The sequence below is a fragment of the Zootoca vivipara genome, chromosome 5, assembly GCF_963506605.1.
Source record: "Zootoca vivipara chromosome 5, rZooViv1.1, whole genome shotgun sequence".
Classification (NCBI taxonomy): Eukaryota; Metazoa; Chordata; class Lepidosauria; order Squamata; family Lacertidae; genus Zootoca; species Zootoca vivipara.
This window is the reverse complement of record NC_083280.1, coordinates 69,916,802-69,940,393: the sequence shown is the minus strand read 5'-3', so window position 1 is coordinate 69,940,393 and position 23,592 is coordinate 69,916,802. Positions and strand designations below refer to the sequence as shown.

Genomic DNA, 23,592 nt, shown 5'->3' with positions numbered 1-23,592 from the left:
ACACCTAACTTTCAACCCGAATCACAATGGCTTCTCCATAAGGGGCACTGGAGCAGGTGCTGTTCTTGACTCCCACACAACTATAGCCCTGTCCAAGAACACTCAACGACCTCAACATTAAGGAATCACTTGCATGGATAACCACCACCATCACAGGTCAAATACAGAGAAAAGTTCAACTCAACATATCACGCTTTTTGTGCTAACCATTATTCAGAGTCCACCTCACAGTCTGAGCTTCCAAACATATAACATGTCAACCACAGTTTGGAGCGAGGGACCCTTTTCAATCCAAAGGCTGCATTCCCTTTGGATTACCCTTGAGAGCCACATGGCCAGTGGTGCGTGGGGCCAGAGCAGTTAATGTTGATTAAGGCAACTTTCTACACACATAAGAGGCATTGTCAGGGTTCAAGGGGGCATTCCAACCAGGCCAAAACACTCAAGGGGGAAATGTTGCTGGTGAGAATCCAGAGAAGTCTGGGGGGGGAGCACATCTAGCCCTCAGCCTGTGGTTCCCCATCCCTGATTTATAAAGTATGAGATGGCTCAGTTGGGCACAGTAGTCCTCCATGTCTGTTGGCCATCATTGCTGTTGGTTAATATTGCCTAGATCAGGCATCTCCAAACTGCGGCCCTCCAGATGTTTTGGCCTACAACTCCCATGATCCCTAGCTAAGAGGACCAGTGGTCAGGGATGATGGGAATTGTAGTCTAAAACATCTGGAGGGCCGGAGTTTGGGGATGCCTGGCCTAGATTGTGTTGGTCACCATTGCTACTGGTTAATACTGGAGTCTCTGCCAAACCCCTGGCCAAAGGCATACCAAGTACCGTAAGGATCTGTATCGGCGTCCCCTCTCTGCCCCCCAAATCACTTTACTGTGCTGCAAAAAGGATAGGAAGCTCCTCCCACATTGCATCTTGCTGTGAATGCAGTGTCGTGTCGCCACACACATATATGTCATATCCTCCATAGGCATTTTTTCAGCCCCCCCCCCCGGGCCTGCACCTGTCCTGAACCTCTGGCCTACCTGGTAGCAAGTCAGTATGTCAAGTCCAAAGGGTCCAGGGGGTCAATCCACACAAGCAGAGTCCAAAGGTCCGGAAACACAGCCCAAGTAAGTCAGGTCTGAAGTGCAGCAGTCAGGATACAATCCAGACTTAACCATGGAGGACCAGGAGCATCCAAGCCGTAGCCCAACCAACGTGGGCAGTTGAGCAGGCACAGCACGTCAGCTCTGCTTCCCTTTTGTACTTTGCCTGCTGATTGCAACATCTGGGCTTGACGAGGCAGGTGACACTCACCTGCTCTAAGCCTACTCCAGCTGAGGAATCACACCCATCCTCCCAGAGCTAGCGAGCCTCACCTGGCCACCTAGGGAGCTGGGCTGGGGCCCTTTCCTGCCTCAGCGTCCAGGAGTGTCCCTCCTGCTGCTCCCTACACCTTAGAGCAGGCATCCCCAAACTTCGGCCCTCCAGATGTTTTGGGCTACAATTCCCATCATCCCTGACCACTGGTCCTGTTAACTAGGGATCATGGGAGTTGTAGGCCAAAACATCTGGAGGGCCGAAGTTTGGGGATGCCTGCCTTAGAGCCTCCTTTGTTCATGGAGACAGGGACCCCTCTGATGACAATCCTGCTGCTCTCGTTCCTGTGCACAGACCCCCACCCCCTGGTCATCCTCCATCACCCTGTGAGTACTTCTATCCCCATCTGCTGCTTGCCCTGGTATACCCCAGTCCTGGCTACACCCCTTGCCGGGATCCTCTTCCTCCCTCCCGTCGTCCTGCCAGTTCATGACAGTGGGGACCAGTTTCACCAACTCCTCTGTACCTGGCTACTGCAGCGCTTTGGGTTCAACTACGCCAGGCATCCCCAAACTGCGGCCCTCCAGATGTTTTGGCCTACAACTCCCATGATCCCTAGTTAACAGGACCAGTGGTCAGGGAGGATGGGAATTGTAGTCCAAAACATCTGGAGGGCCGAAGTTTGGGGATGCCTGAACTACACCATGAACTTAGCTGCCACTTGGGCTTTGTAAAAATGCAGAAACAACAGGGACGAGGAAAGCCGGGATAGCCTCTCCTTTTAGAGAGCCAAATATTTATCAACAACAAGCGATAATGAGTTCCGTACCCACCGTTTGAGCTGAAGCTGGTTCTCTTAAATCCACCATCTAGGAAGGTCGCCGGGAGGTTAATGGAAGCCTTGGGCAATGGCAGACTAAGGAGCTTTAAGAGGTGCTGCCCAAATACAAAGAATGTGGGCTTATCTTTTAAGTGTTATGGCGATAAATCCCTTCCTTAGGACCATAACTACCGCATCTTGTGCCAAGATTGATTTCCCACCAGACATAACAGCACTGCTCTCTTATGCTCTGGCCGATAAATCTTTCATGGCTGCCTCTTGACATAAATAGACCCAGAGCAGGATTCGGGTGCTGTGTATGACATCTAGCACAGATGCACTTGGCAGTGTTCCCAGGCTTCATCCAAGCTTGTGAGACAGAGCCTTTGCTTGTGTAGAAGAGAAAGGCCTTGGCATATCCGTCCAGTTCGGGGACATGAGACAGACTTCACCCGCAGGTTTGGAATTGGCACTAGGGAGACCTCAGAACTATGTTATGTCTTCCACCTCTTCCATGGAGGTCATATGCTCTCAGGTTTTCATATTGTAGAACTTATTTGTAGAACTTCCCCAAGGGACAAACCTTCAGTCTCTTTGCCTGACATGCTCCTACAAAAGGCAAAGTCCAGCTAGGTTCCAATCCTATAGTATAGACACTAATGGCAAGCTCATTCTCCAGTTGTGGGTCTTTGGGCAGAGAAGGTAAATGCGATGCCATCTGCATTGAGAGGAGAGCTTTGCTAATTCACGTTTTCTAAAACAATACAGAATCTGAAACACAGCATTCCATACAAAAAGAAAAAACTTCAGTGCATTTCGCAAGACACTTCTCCAGCCAAGTAATATGCACAAAAGCGTGTATAAAAAATATTAGGGAAAATAACATTTACAAGTGCCTTGCCAATATGTGTGTGAAAGGCAAAATTGCAGACAAATGTGGGTACATATTGAAAAAGAGAAAATTGCACTGATGAATTTTCAGGAGGAGTTTTTGCAAAATTGTAGAAATATGTAGATCAGAATCTGGGAAAATGAGAACCTGAAAGGAACCAAAATAGACACTCCTAGCCCTATCCTGGAGTAGCCAAAACAGCATCATTCATGCACAAGAGAGGAAAATCAGCAGGCTTGGAGGAACTCCAAAAGTTTGCAGAAATACAACACATATTTAGTGTACAAACTTAAAGGGGGGGGTCATAAACTGTTCAATAAGGAATGAGCATGCTCAGTAGGCATGGAATATTAACTGGGAGGATAGAATGCAAGGGGAGAGGAAAATGGAATGGAATATCCTGGTAGAGGGCATGCACCTCTTGGAACATGTGCTTTCTAGGCACTGGGGCAGTGGAAGTGTCTATGACCCCTTAGTTGGTTGGCTAGGATCCTGAACAAGAGCACATTTTGTTGCAGGTCCCACATGTTGTAAATTACTGGGAGTTCTTGAGTTTTTTCAAAGATTCTACTTTCCCCAGTATATACCAGTTTGCAGAGGAGGAAGGGAAACTGGGAAGGCTCTGTGTGTGTGTGTGTGTGTGTGTGTGTGTGTGTGTGTGTGTGTGTGTGTGTAACCTGTCTAAAGGCTTATTGAGGCTGCATTAACCATCTGAGGTGGAAAAAGTACATTTTTAAGAATCCCTCCAAAAACTATTTTGTAAAGATGTTAAGAACCTTCTTTCTTTCTTTTTTTTACATACAATGAATGTCTCCCAAAGCAAGTCTTCCGGGAGCGTATAACGTGAAAATGGTTTACCTGAATATGTTTTCCTCAGTACCAGTTGGTTTAGAAGATAATATTGTGGAAAGGTGGTATTTTCAGGCCATGGGCACATATCTAAAGTTAGTTAGTTGCAGGGGTGTCTTGTCCTAGAGAAATGTGGGGTTTTTTGTATGTCTGTACATGCACTCATTACAGTCGCAGAACTTGAAGCCATCCTACAAGATGCTAAATGCTAGGTCAGATTGATTTCATTGTTTGTTGCTTGTGGTTTTATTTCCTCCCAGAGAAATCTTCTCCGTCTCAGAATCCTCTGCAAACCACAGCACTACTGTCCGCAAAGGGAGATGGACCACCATCCCTGGGCGTGAGCTTCCCTTTCACAGAGCCAACTCTGAAATGTGCAGGATCCTGCTTGCAGAGACAATGGAACAATAAAAAAGCAACATCCATATGGTGTCACCTTGTACTTGCTGTTCCTCTTTCCCCTCACTCACATCTTATACCTAGGCCAAAGTTTAAAGTGCACAAATTCCTGATCCCCTTTTTTTCACTTACATTTTTATTCTGACAGAAGTTTTGGATGGACCAAAACAGTACATCACAGACAACCAGGTCACAAATCTCCCACATTTCCAATCTCACTGAAGAATGCTGTTTTGTGCCGTATTGAGTTGCTAAGGCAAACGCGTGAGTCAAGAAAGGAACTCTCGCCAACATTTTTGATCATTTCACACAGCTTCTTTCATATCAGCCCCTTTACATGGGATAGCTCGTGTGCTAACCCTGCTAGCCCATTCTTTGAAATGTTCCCCTTTGTTCTTTTCCAGCCTCTGCTGCAGGGCATTGGGGGAGAAGAGATTGTTCTTTGCTGTTTGCTATCGGATCACCTTTCCGCAACAACTGCTGGTCCTCTGCTTTTGCCGCGGAATAAAAGGGGCTGAATCCATAGCTAAAGGGAAAGTACCCCTGCACCAGAGGAGGGGATGAGCTTTCAGATAATCTTGGGGACAATTCCGAGGTTTGCAGAAGTATAAACAAAAATTAATTAAGGAAGGAGAGAAAATCTCAATTTGTTAATGCTGTTCGCACTGGAAAGTCACCTCCCTGTTAGAGCCCTATTTAATTGCTAAGGCTGCAGTCGACAACCATTCGAATCACTGGGAGACTTTGCCACCGACTTGGATAGGACCTGGTCTGTATCCTATTGCATGATCTTCAAACAACTTTGCTTCTCAATGCCTAAAGGAGCCTGGCCATTAGATCTTTCCAAACTGCTGACATTGAACTCAGAAACAATAGTCCAGCAGTGACCTCTAGTGGTTGCAAAGTGTAGGCAGCTGAACAAGTGCCTATTAACTGAAACACAAAGGAGGGGTGCCAACTTCTTTTTACGGGTGTGTGTGTGTGTGTTCTCAGTAAACCCTGTGGACATGAAACCCCTGCTCACTTACCAACAATTTTCCATGGAAGCAAAAATAGTGAAGGAAGTAATACTAATGCTTTTTAAAATAAACCACGCAGCTTTACAGAATGGCTGACTCCTGTCCACAAAATCCCAGTATCTACTATGATGGAAGCATCATATTAATATCTAACCTGCTACTTAAGTTTTGGCCTTTCTCATGCAACAATACCTGGCTCCGATTATTATAAGGATAGGGAAAATATGTTCAAATCCTTGATCTGGCTATACATTGCATAATATTTCCCATCCACCAGAGGATGCAGCCCAAAAGACCCAGTGTGCAGAGCAAGGTAATGGGTGTACAATATTCACTAAGGCCCAGAGTAAAATTGACCCTGTGACTGTTTTACCACCATTTAGAGAGGCAGCTCGGACAGAAAATGTAGAATGCATGTGCTACTTCTATGAACATTATCTGGGGGGGGGGTGTTGGGCTGAGGCTCTAGCCCTACTGACCTAGGATTAAAGGTAAAGGGACCCCTGACCATTAGGTCCAGTCGTGACCGACTCTGGGGTTGCGCGCTCATCTCGCATTATTAGCTGAGGGAGCCGGCGTATAGCTTCCAGGTCATGTGGCCAGCATGACAAAGCCACTTCTGGCAAACCAGAGCAGCACATGGAAATGCTGTTTACCTTCCTGCTAGTAGCGGTTCCTATTTATCTACTTGCATTTTGACGTGCTTTTGAACTGCTAGGTTGGCAGGAGCTGGGACCAAGCAATGGGAGCTCACCCCGTCACAGGGATTCGAACCGCCGACCTTCTGATCAGCAAGCCCTAGGCTCAGTGGTTTAACCCACAGCGCCACCTGGGTCCCTTCTGACCTAGGATTAAGCTGCATTAAATTCAGTAGGACATGCTTCTGGACACAGGGCTGTGCCGTTAAGTCAAGTTACAATGCAGTTACTGTGACATAAGCTTTAGTACAGGCTTCCTCAACCCCGGCCCTCCAGATGTTTGAGACTACAATTCCCATCATCCCTGACCACTGGCCCTGCTAGCTAGGGATCATGGGAGTTGTAGGCCAAAAACATCTGGAGGGCCGAGGTTGAGGAAGCCTGCTTTAGTAGATTAGAGCCCTAGATCAGATGCACGGTGCACGGTCCTCAGTTACATGCACATTCACTGGCAGATATAACTGGGTATAGAGGGAAGAAACTGAAAAATATGGGGGGTTAGCAAATGGCTGTGAAATATACCAGGGTAGTATTTACACCATCACCACTACCACCCCGCATCTCCCATACTGGTGGAGATTGGCCAACACTTCAGTCGTCTGAGGAAGTTCTACTCCCAACACGTGATGACACAATTCTGCTCCTCTTTTAAGATGCCACGAGACTATGTTTGTTTGCATAAAAACCACCGCTGCCCAGTCAACCCTCACACCATTGTCCATGGCCGCTTATTCATCACTAATGAACTACAGAGCGGAGTCATGCAGCATCACAATCCTGAGCAATGTTTGCTGACTTCTGTTTGCTCAGAGGTTCACGTCCTACTGAGTTTAGCGGGACCAGTTCCCAGGGACATGCCCTTTGGATTGCGGCCTGAGGGTCAAGGTACCTATTTATCCAGGGGAGCTGTGGATTCATCACCTCACTTTACATTTTCACTGAAATACTGTCACACATGGTGGGCGGTCAGTTTGGTAAGGGGGGGGCAGCAGTAGAGAGGGAGGGAGGAGCCATTAACTTTCCTTCCTTGTTCCATTTTTCCAGATTTGCCTTTCCATGCAAACTGAATTCATTTCTCCCCCAGCTGAGCCGATGCTCAGAAGCACCATTCTGTAGCCTTTCTAAGCTACTGTTTGACTTGCAACACCACGTTCCCCAAACCATCCCCATCTGATGTCAGGTATGGGGCAGGTAGAGGCAGCTGCCAATCCACAATTGGGAGCCTTAAACTGAGCTGCTGGTGGTGCCTTGGCAAAGGAAAACAGGCTTTGGCCCTGCCACCCATCAGCTGATGAGCAGTAAAGCTGAAGCCTCAGGAACTTTGCAAGCCCTACCCAGTGCTTTGAAGCCCCAACTTGAGGACTTCAAAGCACCCAAACACCTTGTGTCATTCTGACATCAGCTGATGGCCCAAACATGGGTGGCCCCACCCGTCTGCCACATTTGACATGTTTGGGCCATGATCAGATAAGGTTTTAGCCCGCAGAATCAAGGTGGTTTCCCAGGGATTAGGACCTAGTCTCCCTCCTGCTGTTTTTAGATTCTCAATCCCAGCAGCCCCTTCCAGCATGGCCAATGAGGATGGGAGTTGCAGGTTAGCCACATCTGTAGGGACACAGTTCCCCAGTTCTGATGTACAGCAGTGATGCTGGGTGGATGGAGAGTAATACACCTATATGCATTCTGTGATGAGTTCATCATTGCAGGCTAAGAAGGCCCTGTGTTAAGGACAAATTGTAATTATTTGGCGAGCAGTTTCGGGAGCAGCGGCATGTAAAAAGTGAGCCGTTTTGTAACGTGGGAAACGAAATAGAAAGCCTCTGGTAGACAATTAGTTAAGCTGATGCACAAATACATTGAAAAGCTAGGCAGGCATTACAATCTCTTAGAGGGGAAATGGTTGTCCATCAACACATTAGAGGAAGCTATGCTGTAAGAACTAACCGTCACCAAATCATTGCAATGTTCTGACTTCGTTATTTATGTGCTTATTCCCGCTTAGCTGCATTTAATTAGAAGGAAGACAGCAAAGACAGAAGCAGCTTCTGGTGATGTTTGTTAGATTTGTTTTTGTTTTTTCTTGGTAGGAATGTTGCAGTGACATGATTTGTATAAAATGGCTTTCTAGTATAAAGCAAATGGTGATTTAAAAAACGAAGTAACTTAATTTATTAGAAAAGACTGACACATCAGTGACAGATGAATCAAGCCTCTGTGAATGAACTTTCAGCAGGAGATGAGAACGCGATAGCTATATTTATCATGCTGCAAAACTGTGATGGGCTTCAGAAAAGCAGCTATTGTGTTTCCAAAGGTACAGTCCCCCCTGCATTTGATCAACACTTTTATATTTCCCTGAATTCAACTGGAGAAATTTAAGTTGCTCAACAGACTGGCCAGCTGAGCAACCTTCCAACACATCTCTCGGTGGAGGATTTCCAAGTAGAGCTACACAAATCCTATGAGTAAATAATAATAATAATAATAATAATAATAATAATAATAATAATTTATTATTTATACCCCGCCCATCTGGCTGGGTTTCCCTACCTACTCTGGGCGGCTTCCAACCGAAAAATGAAATAAAATAATCTATTAAACATTAAAAGCCTCTCTAAACAGGGCTGCCTTCAGATCAGTGCCTCAGACTTACCTGGCGTTGGGCCAGTGCCTCGAGTGTCGAATCGTGCAGCAGGCCGGAGCGCGCGGGAATGCGCGCCCATACGCGATTTCCGGCGTACTTCCAGGTTGCCAGGAGCGTCGGAAATAGCTTGTGTGCATGCACCAGTGTCATTTCCTGTGCACTTCCAGGTTGACAGAACACCGGAAATAACTTGTGTGCATGTGTATGACCTCCTCCAACCCGGAAGTGCACCGGAAATATGACGCTGGCGCATGCGCACAAGCTATTTCCGATGCTCACAGCGACCTGGAAGTAGGCAGCCGTGCCGCGCTGATCAGAGCAGGCAGTGGCAGTGGGCAGTGCCGGGGGCTGGATAAATGAGCCTCATGGGCCGTATGTGGCCCCCAGGCCGTAGTCTGGGGACCCCTAGCCTAGAGCAAGGAGGGAAGCTAGCAGTGCCTTTGCTCAGCCTTGAGCCTTTCAACTGGAATTGCCTGCTGGATCAAGCCAATGGCCCATCTTGAGTGCTGTTCTCAAACACTGTATACAAAGGTTTCTCACAACAGCCGTTTCTGCACAGTCCTATGAAAACATGCAACGTGGAAAGTATAATTTGAGGGTTTTTTTTTATAAACAATCAATGAAGATGAACTTCAAAACATGCGCATCTCTTTCTCCAAATGCAAACATGCAGTTGCTGAATCTGTCCCCTATACTTTCCAGAGATTTGCCCTGCTTTCTTTTGTCTCTTTTTGCCATGGCCTGATTTGTTTTTGTCTGGATACTAAAATGATAGGACTTTTGTCTTTTCAGAGTAACATAGGAAACATCTCTCAGGCACAAAAAGCAGCACGAGTGATCAATGTGGTTCAGTGGGCACCATCCAAAGCCGTCCTGATCCCCGAGACTACACTTGTGGCATTTGCAAGGTTCTAGAAAGGACAGATGACATGGTGCAAACATGATTAAAAATAAAAGGGGTGACCAAAAAACCCTCACCAACAAACCAAAATCCCAGAAAAGAGAGACTTGAGTGTGTGTTGTGCGTAGGGGTGGAATGGGGTGTCCATTTAATATTAAACCAGCCTTTCTCCCCAAAAGGCAATTCAATTATTTGCATAACCTTACCTCACCTCGATCTTATTTAGCATCCATTGTTGGCAAAACACAGCTCGTATCAGACAGTTTCAAAGCTGCCTATTGCAGCCCATGTTATTGTTCTTGGGTAAAAGTCACTCCAGAGTTGCTTTTTAAAAAACGCACCTGTTATCTAACTTATTCAGAATTCCCGTGTTGGGCGTATTTTATTAAAACTGGCATCACCTCCCATCTCAAGCAGATTTCCAGAACAGCGTCCTACCAATGCAAGAGAACATCTTCAAACTCAGAAGTGACATAAACTGCATTATGAGGAACAAAAGTGGCTTTTCAGAGGGAGGGAGGGGGAGAGGGAGAGGAAGAGGGAGGGGGAGAGAGAGAGACCCCAGGAAGCCCACAACATCCTTGCAGCAATAACATTGTTTTAAAGCATTTGGTAACACACTTGGGTATCTGGTTCCCTGGTTTGTTCTGAAAATCTACTCATTCCGAGGGCGGCATTCCGCTGACGACCAGATCGCTGGGGGCAGACAAAGAATGGCTGAAAAGCAATCATGAATTGCTTGTGGGCGTCTAGCTGGCCACTGGCGCAAGCAAAGTGCTGGAACAAATGGACATTGGGCCCAGTTAGCAAGGCAATCCTTACGTTCTCATATTCTCCCTGCTTTTGACTGAGAAGTGTCACTGCCATGGTGAACAAAAAGGTCATAAAAATGGTTTTTAAAGATGAGGTGTTCATTGCTCATTCCCTGTTCAAGAGACACTCCAATTGAGCTGGGTGGTGGTGGTTCAACACTCCCATCCCAGGGCTCTCAGCGCACCAGCTCAGCATTGCAAGGAGGCGGGTGGCTTGCTGGCTCAGGAGACCGTTAGTTCAAACCACACACACTTTCCTGGGATTGGTGCTCCCCGGGCATGCAAGGTTTCAGCAGCATCTACACGGCGCCATCATCAGCAACAACAAAAAAGCCAGCCTGCATTTCTCTCCCCACCGCCACTTTTAATCTTGACCTGCCCTTGCCAAGGTAGAAAACAACAACAATAACCTGTTACCAACAACGCATTTGCACTACCTGTAAGACCCGTTTGCAGTATTAAGCCCTCCACCTGGAAGCACCCCAGGTCTCCTCCTCTCTCCTGACACAATCAATTTCAGTCTGCATAGCCTGCTGTTATGGAGACACGTCAGGCTCGCTGTCCGCAGTAACTTGGACTAAAACCATGTCCCTTGCAGCACCATTTCAAGGCTCCTCCAGATGGCTGGGAGAGCAGCAGCAATGAGGGGAAACTGAGGAGGGGAAACAAGGTCCTTCAGCTGGCTTGCCTTATTGATTGAGAAACCTCTTGTTAGCAACCTTGACAGAAAAGCCCTGCTGATTCAAGGTGCCCTCGGAGGCAACCTAACCTGGGCTACGCAAGCACTGTGTGTGTGTGTGTGTGTTGTGTGTCCAACCTCGGCAGTTTTAGTTTGTTTCCTTCACTGGGTTTTTCATACTCCTTCCGTTTTGGGAAAGGGCCCCAGATAAAACAACAACATGGTGACTTTGCCGCCCCGCTCCTGTGCATGTAAACGGTGTAGAGAGACGTAATGAACCCCCCCCAAAAAAAAACAAATAAGAGAGGGGTTTCTGGGGGGAAAGAAAGCACCACCCCCACTTCATGTCACAACAGGGGAGGAGGTCCTGAGAGTGGCAGCTGACTGTTTGGGCCCCACGCTGTCCTTTCTCCACCCCCCTCCATCTTGAGGAGGAGATGGGCCTCCTTTCTGCGAAACAACTGAAGGCTTGTCCAAGGCAGCAGGGAGCCATTGGGACACCGAGCTGCTGCGATGCTCCTCGGGGTCCCTCCCAGCTGGAGCTTGCCGAAGAGGAGGAGGAGGAAGAAGAGGAGGAGGTAGTAGCATTGGCGTGCCCACTTTCGCAGTGCTATTGTCAGGGCTGCCCTGAGGCTGTGAAGCAGCGTTAACCTGGCAGGTGCCAATGGCCGTGGAGGCGGCGAGAGTAGCCAGGAGGCCACGGGATGCCTCTGTCTCTTTCGGAGAAGTGCCCTTCATCCTTCGCAGTTGGCTCGTGGCAGTGGGGTGGGGAGACAGTTGTGGGAGAGGGCCGGGAAGGGCAGCGCCTCCGCGGGTGCCAGTCTCGGAAGCTCCTTGGTCGACAGCGGGAGGCTGGCTGGTGGGGACTTTTTTGCCGCAGGATTCGCAGCAGAGCTTGTTATAGCCAGGGATGGAGCAGTAGCGAGCCAGGACTTCCATCTGGCAGAATATGGACTTGTCTCCAAGGCACGGCTCCTCTGCAATGAAGGAAAGTTAGGGAAAGTTGGCGAGAAAGCGACCGTGGCTTCAGATGACCGCACACAAGAGAACAGTACTACAATGCAGTCTAAGACTATTACCCCACAAGGCTCATGTGTGTGGTTAAGCCATGTCAACCTAGGCTACATCACTCTTATCTCTGTTAATCTGTGGCTGCCTAGATGTGCCTGGGCTCAAACTCCCATCATCCTTGAAGATTGGGCCAAGCCAATTCCCACCCCATGCCATATAAGGAATGCTCCATATCAGTTACACAAACAATACATAACAGTGATACCAGAAGAGGCATCAAGAAAAGAGAGAAACAGAAATAGGAATAGAAAAAAAGGAGGAGGAGAAAGAATCACAGGCCCCAGTAGAGTTGTGGGGCAATCGCAATCTCAGGCAAGTGGCAATGGGTGTCAATGATGTAGGAGGGGTGGGTTCCATCCATATTATGATCCTGGTTGCATATGGTGGTTTTGATCCAGAGTCAGAAATTGAAAATCCCAACCCCTATGAGACAAAGACTAAAGAATTGCAAGACTCAAACCATATTTCTAAAGAGAAACAGTGCTGAGGGGAAGGGACTTTAAAAAAAAAAAAAAAAAACATAGGAGGTGGGGTGTGTCTGAAGATTCAAGATGATACATATATAGAGACAACCACTGTATTATTTACTCTTTACAGGAATCAAGGTGCATAAAAGCATGTACCCAAACGCTATTAGGCCTATGGATATGTCAGCAACTGCAGAATGTCAGCAGGGGAGCCTAAGAGGAGAAGACAAAGAGAGGAACGTAAAAGTCAGTGAGATGCAAGTGTACAGACAGCTGAAAGAGAAACAGTCAGACAAACAGACAGGCAGGTAGGCTGAAGCACCTACACAGGAATTTGTATAAACCTCCCAGAGAGTCAACGCTAGCGAGAAACACCTGCAGATGAACACTAGAGGGCAGTGATTCATTTTCGAACAACCATCTCAAGTCTCTGCAATTACTTACCTGTGAGTAAACCCCAATAAATTCAATGGGACTTGCTTCTGAGTTGAGCTTGCAGCGTAAGGCTCTCGGATGAGCATTAATCCAAAACTAATTCTGAACTAAATCATGCATCTAGGGATCCATATAAAGGGAAGCCTTTCCACTTTATTTGGTGTATTTTAAGGTGCAGAAGATTCTACTGGCCCTCTAAGCTAAATAAGGTTGGCCTTTTCCTCCCAGCAATTGCTTATAATTATAAGCGCTCTCAGCTTAGGCTATATAGTCACATTGGCAACAGCAACAGCAGATCCACTTGTAGTTAACCTTTTCTGCAAATTACAGCCATACCTCGGTTTAAGTACGCTTCGGTTTAAGTACTTTCAGTTTAAGTACTCCGCGGACCTGTCTGGAACGGATTAATCCACTTTCCATTACTTTCAATGGGAAAGTACGCTTCAGGTTAAGTACAGACTTAACCAATTGTGTATTTAAACCGAGGTACCACTGTATTTATGTTTCACCGTGTGTAATGTTACAGCAGGCCTGCACAACATGAGAAGCAAACTGTGGCATGGTGGCCCACCGAGAACTCAGTAAATATGCTTCCAGCTGGAGTTGGTCCAGAAACCTGGCGGATGGACTGTACTCAGTTTGATGGGTCCCCAGTTGGGTAGACCTGATCTACAGAGTACAAGAGAAGTCTGTATTGGGTTGCATCAACTTCCATGTTACGACTCATGGGAAACCTTTCTTGAGCCCAAGGGCCACATACCACCAGAGGTAGGTGAGGCCAGAGGCCAGAGTGCGTAGACCAATGAAGGTACTCTTTACCTCTGTGCCAGAGCCTAGTTTCTACATACTCACCCATCCAATGCAGGCAAGCAAGGGTCATCGGACTTCAAGGCTACGTTCCAGCAAGGCAAAAATACTCTAGAGGTTGTGGAACACAACCAGGGAAGGTTTACAGCCTGGGGAGAATCCCAAAGGCTAGGAGGAGAGACCTGGTGGCAGTGGTGGGGAGACATCTGACCTCCGGGACTGAGGTTCCTCACCTCTGACCTCAGACCTCAGAATTAGTGTATTTACTCACTTGCAGAACTGGACAGAGAACATCTTAAGTTTTCATTCTTCTCAATTCCCCAAGGGTAAGGGGAGGACCAAGATGGCAGCTTCCCGTTCTCAGGCACACAACAGCCGCCCAAGAAGCATTCCAAGCAAAGGAAGGTTTCTTTTTCCTTCAGTTACGCCCCCTCCAACAACTTCCCACCCATTAAAGTCACAGGAAGGCAGCTGTTTGACTTGTACAACCTGGCAAAGCCTCAACAACTGTTGTAATATTCTACAAAACCAATCTTTTCTAAGTAGTGTCCGGCATTTTTTAAAAAAATAAAAAAAGAAATCGAGAGGGGAATAGGTGATTATCCAAACTGAGGAACTCAGAAGCAGGAGGGCACTTACTTGATGATATCTTGGTAACAGGATTTTTGGCGCTCTCCTGAGGCACCCATTGGACCTTAGGAGTCACATGATCGCTGGTGCCTGAGTTTGTTGTGACACTTGGTAGGTTTCCTAGGGGGACGAAAAGGAAGGCAGGTCAAAGTATCTAGATCACAACAGCGAGTCAAGTTTTAGTTGTTTTTTCCGGGGCAGGGGGGACACCAGAGACTTTCCTTTAATAATGGATTCAAATGGTTGGAAGAAAATAAAGTGCACTCCAGCATTCTAGAGACTAACAGGATGCCAGAGTAACTTTGGGGGATGGTCATTAGCTGTCATGGCTCCTTGGGATTCTAAATAAATTGGAGTCCTTGGAGAGTTGAGAAAATCAAATGAAAAGATTCCAAGAGTCTGGCCAGGTAGTAGATTAATTTTTAGAAAGTTTTAAGTTGAGAATAATAAGACAAATTCCAGTAGCAATCCAGTTTCTGGAAATCCGGGACAAGGCCCTGTTTTGGTTTATTCTTCATCAGCATGAATGGTATGCTTTGACCTTAAAACTATGAAACTAGAGCTGATGAAGAATAAACCGAAACAGGGCCTTGTCCTGGATTTCTAAAAACTGGGTTGCTACTGGAATTTGTCTTATTATTCTCAACTTAAAACTTTCTAAAAATTAATCTACTACCTGGCCAGAGCTCTTGGAATATTTTCCTTGGGATTCTACACATATGTACCATACATGGTACAAACCACCCTGTGATCTTTGGATGAAAGGTGGTATAGAAATTCAATAAATAATAACAACAACAACAACCAAATGACCCAACCCCTATGTGTAAACAAGCACAACGCCATATACCCATGGACATCACCATGTTTCAGTTGTGTGTGTGTGTGTTTTAATGCTGCATCTATTTCATTCACTTTGCATGCATTCTTCTTTCGTCCCTTCTGCAACTGCAGCTCTTTCTCTTACCTGGGCATGCTGCCATTTTGCAAACCTGGATGGTCTCTGGCTTCTCGCTCTCGCACTGGCCAAGGTTGTTGTCGTTGGACTTGCAGACCACCTGGCGCTGCTGGATGCCTTCTCCGCAGCTGACAGAGCACTGCCACAGAGGAGGAGGAAGAAGAAGGAAAACCCATCTGTCAAGGCTAAGGGGAAATGAAGGGCTGGAGCTATTCCAATGCACTCCCCGCCCCCCGCCCCCCCGATGAAAAAAGAGCTGAGCCAGCAAGGAGGACCTGCAGGAAGTACATGTCATTGGAGCAGGGCATGTGGTTCCTCTGTCTGGATTCATACACCCAAAACAAATGCGATTTCAGTCACTGCATTGGGACAACAGCAAACACACAATGTCCTCTCCCCTCCAACAAGTGGCTGACTATCAAAGCTGCCGTCAGAAGTTCTGGATGAGGACTGGTATGCGTTTGAGAAATACAAATGAAATGAATCTTTTAACTGCTGTGTAACTTATCCCCTCAGCCTTGAGGGCAAGAGAGGATGTCAGTATTTTACATTCTACAACACTTTGCTTAATCCATCTATCTTCACAAACTTGGCTGCTCCCAAACTGTTATAAGAAAGAAAGAAGAAGAGAAAAGAAAAGGACCCCCTCGAAACAACGCCAGTTTGTGTCTTGATATACAGATTTAGAAAAGCACTAAAAAGAATGTGACAACTTCAGTAATTACATCTGGTCCTTTAGCAGTTTTCGCCAGAGATATTTTTGAACTTTTCTGTAGCTGCGAGGTCTAGGATTTTCAGGATTCCGACAAGATCTCCTGGACAGCTCAAAAGTGTCTAAAAAGCTGCATCCTAACCACAATTCATTTGTTTGCAGGCAGCAAATGTAATTGCTCCACACCATTCTCAAGCCATGTTTTTCCTCACCCGATAATACCAGTGGCATTGCTCTGTGCTTGCTTTTCTTTCTTAAAGAAGCATCCTCCTGACACAGCTAAGGGTTCTCAAATCCAGCCAAATAAGAAAAATAATATTGCCCTATAGTCCGAGCTATTTGGCCAGGCTCTTCCTTAACAGCAAACCCAGTAAGACAGATTCTGTTACGGAGAGGGCTGTGGTCAAAGGAAGGTGTCTACTGGTATCTTTAAAAAAATAATCCTAGCAAGAAGCAACATCATTGGGGATCCAGGCTCCCAAGCTCACTGTCACAGAGCGAAGGGAATGTGGATTAAGGTAGGCCAGTGGCTTTCTGATAGAACATATGCTCTGCATGCAGAAGGATCCAGGAACAACTAGAAAGACTTCTGTCCGAAACCCTGGAGAGCAGCTGTTCGTCAGTGCAGACAATGTCAAGCTAGATGGACAACTGTTCTGCCTTGGCATTAGGCAGCTTCCCCAAAAAGTCCCCACTGACATGTCATAGGCCTGCTGGTCAAATCAAGGTGTTCCATGATGCACTGCAGAAGTGCAAAGGGGTTGATATTTTCCTTGCTTTGCTTAGGGCACCGAAATGCTGGCTGTGGCACAGTAGCCAAATGGCGGCGGCCCCTTACCTGAGACCAGGCACCTGTCCTCCACTGGGCAGGGCACGGGACACGGCTGCAGGGCCGGCGTGCGTCTGGCTTGTCTCCTGTGCAGTACTTTGTGTGCACGGTCCTGTTTGTGCCATTGTGTAGGTGCTGGGTGCACTGCACCACTCTGACCTGGACTCCCAGCTTGCCGCAGGACTTGCTGCAGGGTCCCCACTCCTCTGCCCCCCAGCTACAAAGAGAACAGCAAAACCAGACACTCTTAACAGAAAGACTCGTCTGCTCGGTTCCCACTGAACGGGATAAATCTGGGCTGGGCCACTTCAGCCTGCAAAAACAAGCTCACAAAACAAATTCCCTCCACAGAAAAAAACCAAGATATCAAGGGTAGGGGGGAATGTAGCCTAGCTTTCAACCTTGACGTGTCTGTTTTCTATAGGCGGGGATGAGGGTAGTTAGCCCAGATGTATATTTACCATCTCAGTGAGAACTAGGCCATCTAGGTTGCAAATATGAAGGCTGTTGAGATTTCAAATTATAGGTGTCTGGCTGTGCAAAGGCTGGACTACATAGTTGCTCTGATCCTGCACGGAACTTCTTAAGTTCTCGCCCACTACAATAGTATGATCCTTAGCCAGAAAACATTGCCAGATACCCACAGAATCTGCAGCTGTCATAAGCAGGAGCACCAGAATGGATTTCACATGACTTGGATAGTTGTTTATTTCCTTGGCATCGGATGGGAGGGCGTTCCACAGGGCGGGTGCCACCACCGAGAAGGCCCTCTGCCTGGTTCTCTGTAACCTCACATTTCACAGGGAGGGAACCACCACAAGGCCCTCGGAGGTGGAACTCAGTGTCTGGGCAGAACAATGGGGGTGGAGACGCTCCTTCATGTATACTGGGCCAAGCCCATTTAGGGCTTGGAAGGTCAGCACCAACACTTTGAATTGTGCTAGGAAATGTACTGGGAGCCAATGTAGGTCTTTCAGGACCGGTGTTATATGGTCTCGGCGGCCACTCCCAGTCACCAGTCTAGCTGCCGCATTCTGGATAAATAGAGCGATCTCAATGGTTTTTCACTCACTTGAGATTTTATTACATATGGCTATTTCACAAGACCACGATACCATGGTAATAATGAGGCGAGTTCCGCACCTCAAAAATGGTTGTGTGAATTGGCCCCTGGAACTTTAAGAGAATGAAAAACCGACTCACAAAGGCTGGGTGCACTCCTGCATGTTGCATCTCCTACGGATAGGTTTCGGTTTCTTCCCGTTATCGCAGAAGTTCCGGTGCACCATCCGGTTATCGCTCTTCCTCCGGCAACCATACTTGGTATACTGTATTCCTGCAAAACAGAAGAAGCAAAACTACAGCTATGAGGGAACCAGCATGTCTAGGTTGCTCAAGGCACACAGATGTGTGGGCATCCTCCTGACAGGCGCTAATGCTTTGGGGGGGGGGTTCCCAGAAAATGGTCTGAAGGCACCTGATGTACTCTACTCTTGTCAACTAAGTGGAAAATAGGTCCAGACAATATATGGAGGTCATCTGGGAAGCAGATGGGAAGACACTGAAAAAGTGCCATGAGACAACAAATTAAATTAAAAAATTAAAAAATTAAAAAATAGTGCAAGTGAGCTATTTGGAATCCTGGCGTCACAGTGCCCAGGAGAGACAGATAGGCAACTTCCATGTGGCATAAGAAACAATTTTTGGATGAATGCCACCTGATAAAATCACTCCCCCCCCAATCTCTGGCTAAAACAGGCTCATTGAGGCAGCTGAAATCCTCCCCCTTCCCCTCCCCATTTTTGTTTCCGCTTTCACACCATGCTCATTTGCATAGTAGGGCACTTCACTGAACAGCCATATTACACAGATAGCACAGCCATGCAGAAAACGTGCCCATTGAAAAACGAACACCAATATACTACAGTATTTGTGTGTGTGACTTCTGCTTCCCATTCACGCCTTTGCATCACATGAATGAATGAATGAATACTACACAGCTGCTGCCACCATTAGCTCCTTACTGCTCTGAGGAAGCAAAGGTGCGGGAAGCACTCTGCATCGCAAACGCACTACAAAACAGACACTGCGTCTTGGTGTAACCGGCAACTTCGGTCTTTCAGGCTCGGCTTTCACTTTGTAGGGCGGCCCACAAAAGACAGCCGACTGTGATTGCTTGGCAACCCCAAGGCAGCACAGTGATTACTTGTAAAACACTCCAGCCTATGATACAAGTGTCTACAGATCCGAGTACCTTCTGTCAAGTATTTCCATTCGTTTGGACAGATGCAGGCTGCAACCCTCGCCTTGCAAAGGGAATTTCTAGCCTAGCCAGTTTTCCTAGCGCAATCCCTCCTTGCAAGGAGTGGAGCTGATCCCTCGCCCTGACTCAAGCACCACTGAACTAGGTCAGAATCCAACAGCTCCACACATGGCCAAGACAAACATAGATAGGGGAGGACCTAGGCAGCTGCTTTGATGTGCTACTCACCTTCCCAGTAAAGAACAACACAGAGATCAAACCCTAGTCATCAACACAACTTGGGATGTGTAGGGTGGGCTTCATCAGCTGCTCCCAGGACATATCCCTGGAAATTCAGTTCAAGCCACTCCAACTTTAGCAGGGCAGGCTTGAGTCAGCAAGTTCTGACCTGGCTTTTCAAAACCTGCTTTGTGTATTTAAATGCTCTGGATAGAAGCTTGTGTTGATCTGCTCAATATTTATTATTTCACTTCCTTTCAAAAGGGGCACTGTGAAGAACTGTGACCCCCATCTAAAGTTTGAATTCATGCTCTCTTAAAAGCACCTTACTTGCCTCAGAAACGCAAGAACATCACACCATGTGTGTTTGCTACCTACCTGCAGCAAGAATATTAATATTGCCAAGGGTTTTCCTTTCCTCGTATTGGTAACATCAAGAAACTGTAGGGAGCAATCCCAGTATATGACTGATGCCAAGATTTAGGATGTGGGAGCCCTTCAATGTGCACCAGGGGATGTCCTGATTTACCCTGCAGTGCCAGTAACAGTGTGCAAAAAATACTGCTCCTTTTAAAGCGGACTGATTTGGGCTCTGCCTGAAGTGACACTCAACATGCCATTCCTAGGCTGGATCCAGAATGTCCACTCTCACAGACATTCATTTTTAAAGAATTCATGTCTAATGCAAAGCAGTTGAAATAAACACCTAAATAAAACCAGTCAAAAACTTGCAACAAAGAAGGCACTCTTATTTTTCTCAAGGTTTCCAAACACAGCTGCTAACAGCTGGTTTTTTGCACATGCAAGTTCGTTACTTGGAGGGACTGACTACAAAATCAAAAGTGATGAATGAAGTACCATAGAGTGAACACCTGAAAAACGCTGCTTTTCAAGAGAGTCGGTTCATGCATGCAGTCCTGGGATAGACATTCATACATGAACCAGACCTCTGCAAGCAAGGAGCCTTCCATACACTGGAAGTGCATTCAAGACACTCAAACCAAGTAATGCAGGGCCGGGGAAATACCTCCTCCACATGCTTTTGAACACTGAGACCAGCTTTTAAGGGCCCACTCATAGGTGTCCATTTCTTCCAGAAGGACATTGTTGTTTCCGATTACAGGAAGGAGATCTTCATGGATGATGTACTTGTACATCAAGCTACTCTTGGATTCATCTTCTTGCGGGATGACCTAGGATGCAGGGAAGAAAGAGCAATGAGAGAGGAAATGCCCTGTCCAGCCGTTACACAAGTCTTCATAAAGATTACAGTTGTGCGCACAGTTCTTCAGTTTTCTGCTGGGTCCTCCAGATCCAGGCTCCCAAGGGCTAAAGCCAAAAGATGCTAAATTTCATAGGAGGGGAAATATAATAGGGTTGTTTTTTTCCTCTGAAACTCCAGCAGGAATTTTTAAAAGGCACAGGCATGGCCCAGTGAATGGAAAGTGAAGGGGGGTTAAGGACACCTGTGTTTCAACCTGAACCTAGCCTCTCCCTCTCCCTCTCCCTCTCCCTCTCCCTCTCTCTCTCTCTCTCTCTCTCTCTCTCTCTCTCTCTCTCTCTCTCTCTCTCTCTCTCTCTTTCTCATGTGGAAAAGAGGGAAGTGCCAACTCTCCTATTTTTTGCATGGATTTTGCAAACAACACTGGTTGTGTGAAATGCTCTTGAATTAGTTTATGTATTGAAATAGTTTTGTCTGGCGCAGTTGAGCAAAAGGCTTAATAAAGGGCAAAAGGAAAAGTGGGGGGGGGAGAGACTGTGCATGTGTTGCTGAGCATACACATGCATCTACCTCTCTCCAGGACTCACCAGGACGCTGATGGCTTCATGCAGGGGCCCGCTGGTTTTCAAGCTTTCCTTGCCATTCTCAATGGCGTACTCCCATTCCAAGCCCATCTCCAGGAAAGTGCTGCTCTTGGCATCTTTGCCCTTGGGATTAAGGACGATGTTGCCAGAGGCTTGGTTCTTAACAGCTGTAGGGAGAAAGTAGTGCTCAGGGTCATCTCCTCTCATCAACGTCCTTTTACATGCAGCAGAATTTGGGCATTGGGCAATCAAGAGTGTTCAAGCCTTTTCTTTTCTTTTCTTTTTAGGGTACGTATGGATTTTTTTGTGTCAGTGCCAGTTGGGTAGGTTCTCTTTCTTTTCCAGGGCAAGAAGCATAACACTTCGCCCCTTCCCAAGGGAATGAAGTTCCCCTGTAGTGTGCACACTTCATTTATGTTTATGTTTTTACTATATTGTGTTTTAATTATGTTATGGAACCATTTGGTGAAAAGCAGGCTATACAATTCACTAATCAGTAAAATAATTTGGCACAAGAAGATTTAAGATAACTTTTAAAACTGGATCCGTTTGCTAAATCACGCTGAGTGCCTAGGGGCTGAAAACACTTCCAAGATTCCGTCCTACACCAAGAAACAAGCCCCAGGGTGCAGAGAAAGGGAGGCAACTGGGCTAAGCTTTGTTCCCATTCCAGTGGTGTCCCTTCCAGCTCTATGATTCTACAACTCTCCCATTTGCTCCTACGGAGGGATGTGGAGTGCTGTGCTTGGGATACTGGTCCAATGAAAGCAAAACCTGCTGCTGCACACGTGTGCATACATATAGACATGCAAAACACCCACACACAAGCCAAGAGCTCTTGCAATATGAAGGCTCTCCTTCTGCACACTTCCTCATCCATCAGTGTGACGGACATTTTGCTGCAATGTAAAAACAGTATTCTTTAAAGCTAGACCTTCTGCAATACTTTTGCCTCTCTTCTTGGGCAAAGGTAGAAAACAAAACCCCAATCTATCTCCCATCCATCTTCTTTATTGTTCATTTTCATTTTGCTTGGCTGGTTTGTAATCAGCTGGCACACTTAAATCATGTCTGGCATTCCAAGTCATCCTCTGAATTAATAGAGCTTATAAACAGAAAGAGAGATGGGGGGGGGAATACACACTCTCTTCCCCTTCCTCTCCCCCTATGAGCACGAGAGATTTGGCTTCTAGTCTGGACCTCTCCAAGTTTGTACAGCGCATAGAGGAGCATTGTGTGAGCACCAATAAAGGATCACAGCCAATTCCACCAGAAGTCTCACTTAGGACAGATTTTACAGACAGCAGGACGTGAGCTGCAGACAGACGCACAAGAGGGAGGGAAACCACTGCTTCATATTATCTACCTATTGATCAATTCCTGCCACCCACACTTCCTTGCATAGTAATAATAATAATAATAATGGTTTGATATCACTAAGCACATTGGTGAAATGCAATTTAAAATGTCTACTGTGATGCTGCAACATGTTACAAAAGCTGTCAGGTTTAGATGGGCTAATAAAGGGTTTAATAGTTGTGTAATGATGATGCTGAAAGAACAGAGGGAAACAGGGAAGAATGGTGAAGGACAAGAGAAATGAAGATAAATATGGGGGAATATGTTTTAGTGTAGTTTCAGACCATGGTATGGTCACGAAAATAAAGACGCCTGCTTCTTGGGAGAAAAGCAATGACAAGACCCTGATGTTGGGAAAGATGGAGGGTGCAAGGAGAAGGGGACGACAGAGGACGAGATGGTTGGACAGTGTTCTCGAAGCTACGAACATGAGTCTGACCAAACTGCGGGAGGCAGTGGAAGACAGGAGTGCCTGGCGTACTCTGGTCCATGGGGTCACGAAGAGTCGGACACGACTAAACGACTAAACAACAACATGGTCTAGCCTGCCGTTTACTCCAGATGAAGTGCTTATCACGTGCAGTAATTTGTGGAACAGCCCTTCAAAACCCTTATATCGGTGGGTATTATGTCAATTGATCTGGAATAGGCTTACTTTGTAAAGCTTTGCACCTCAATATTTTGAGTTCGATGAAGAATTGTTTGTTAGCAGTTACTCCCATGTAGTCCTTTTCTCAGAGTACACAACATACACAAACACACAAGCCAAGCCTATTTACACAATATATATAGATATACAATGATTAATGAAGCTGGCACAGGACGAGAAAGAGGAAAAACAACTTTATAAATACTAACGTTCACCTGACATGTGGTGTTAGCAATGTGTGGCTAATACCCAAAGTTAGATTGCTGGGGATTTTTTTTGGGGGGGGGGGTAGTGAGATCCAGCCAAAATTTAAAATCCCACTTTAAAGTCCCACTGATTTCATTGTGAGAGTTAAACATCTTTAG

General features: G+C 46.6%; 2 protein-coding genes across 9 annotated transcripts in view; one reads left to right on the top strand and one right to left on the bottom strand.

Moving 5' to 3' along the window:
* The window catches only part of TBATA (thymus, brain and testes associated), a 44,344-nt gene extending 40,026 nt beyond the window's left edge, over nt 1–4,318 (top strand). For all 4 annotated transcript variants that reach the window (XM_060274903.1, XM_060274902.1, XM_035138697.2 and 1 more), the window contains one exon: nt 4,131–4,318. In XM_060274903.1, coding sequence (XP_060130886.1) covers nt 4,131–4,281 — 151 coding nt within the window. In that variant the 3' untranslated portion in view covers nt 4,282–4,318. The remainder of the gene's footprint in view (nt 1–4,130) is intronic.
* Nucleotides 4,319–10,139: 5,821 nt separating this feature from the next.
* Nucleotides 10,140–23,592, bottom strand: part of ADAMTS14 (ADAM metallopeptidase with thrombospondin type 1 motif 14) — a 70,638-nt gene continuing 57,185 nt past the window's right edge. For 3 of the 5 annotated variants that reach the window (XM_035137953.2, XM_035137951.2, XM_060274901.1), the window contains 7 exons: nt 21,223–21,386; nt 20,441–20,606; nt 18,135–18,267; nt 16,941–17,148; nt 15,400–15,529; nt 14,442–14,552; nt 10,140–11,999 (listed from right to left, as the gene is read on the bottom strand). In XM_035137953.2, coding sequence (XP_034993844.2) covers nt 11,365–11,999; nt 14,442–14,552; nt 15,400–15,529; nt 16,941–17,148; nt 18,135–18,267; nt 20,441–20,606; nt 21,223–21,386 — 1,547 coding nt within the window. In that variant the 3' untranslated portion in view covers nt 10,140–11,364. Of the gene's footprint in view, nt 12,000–12,600; nt 12,774–14,441; nt 14,553–15,399; nt 15,530–16,940; nt 17,149–18,134; nt 18,268–20,440; nt 20,607–21,222; nt 21,387–23,592 lie in introns of those variants that run through there. The other 2 variants (XM_035137957.2, XM_060274900.1) reach the window with 2 other exon arrangements.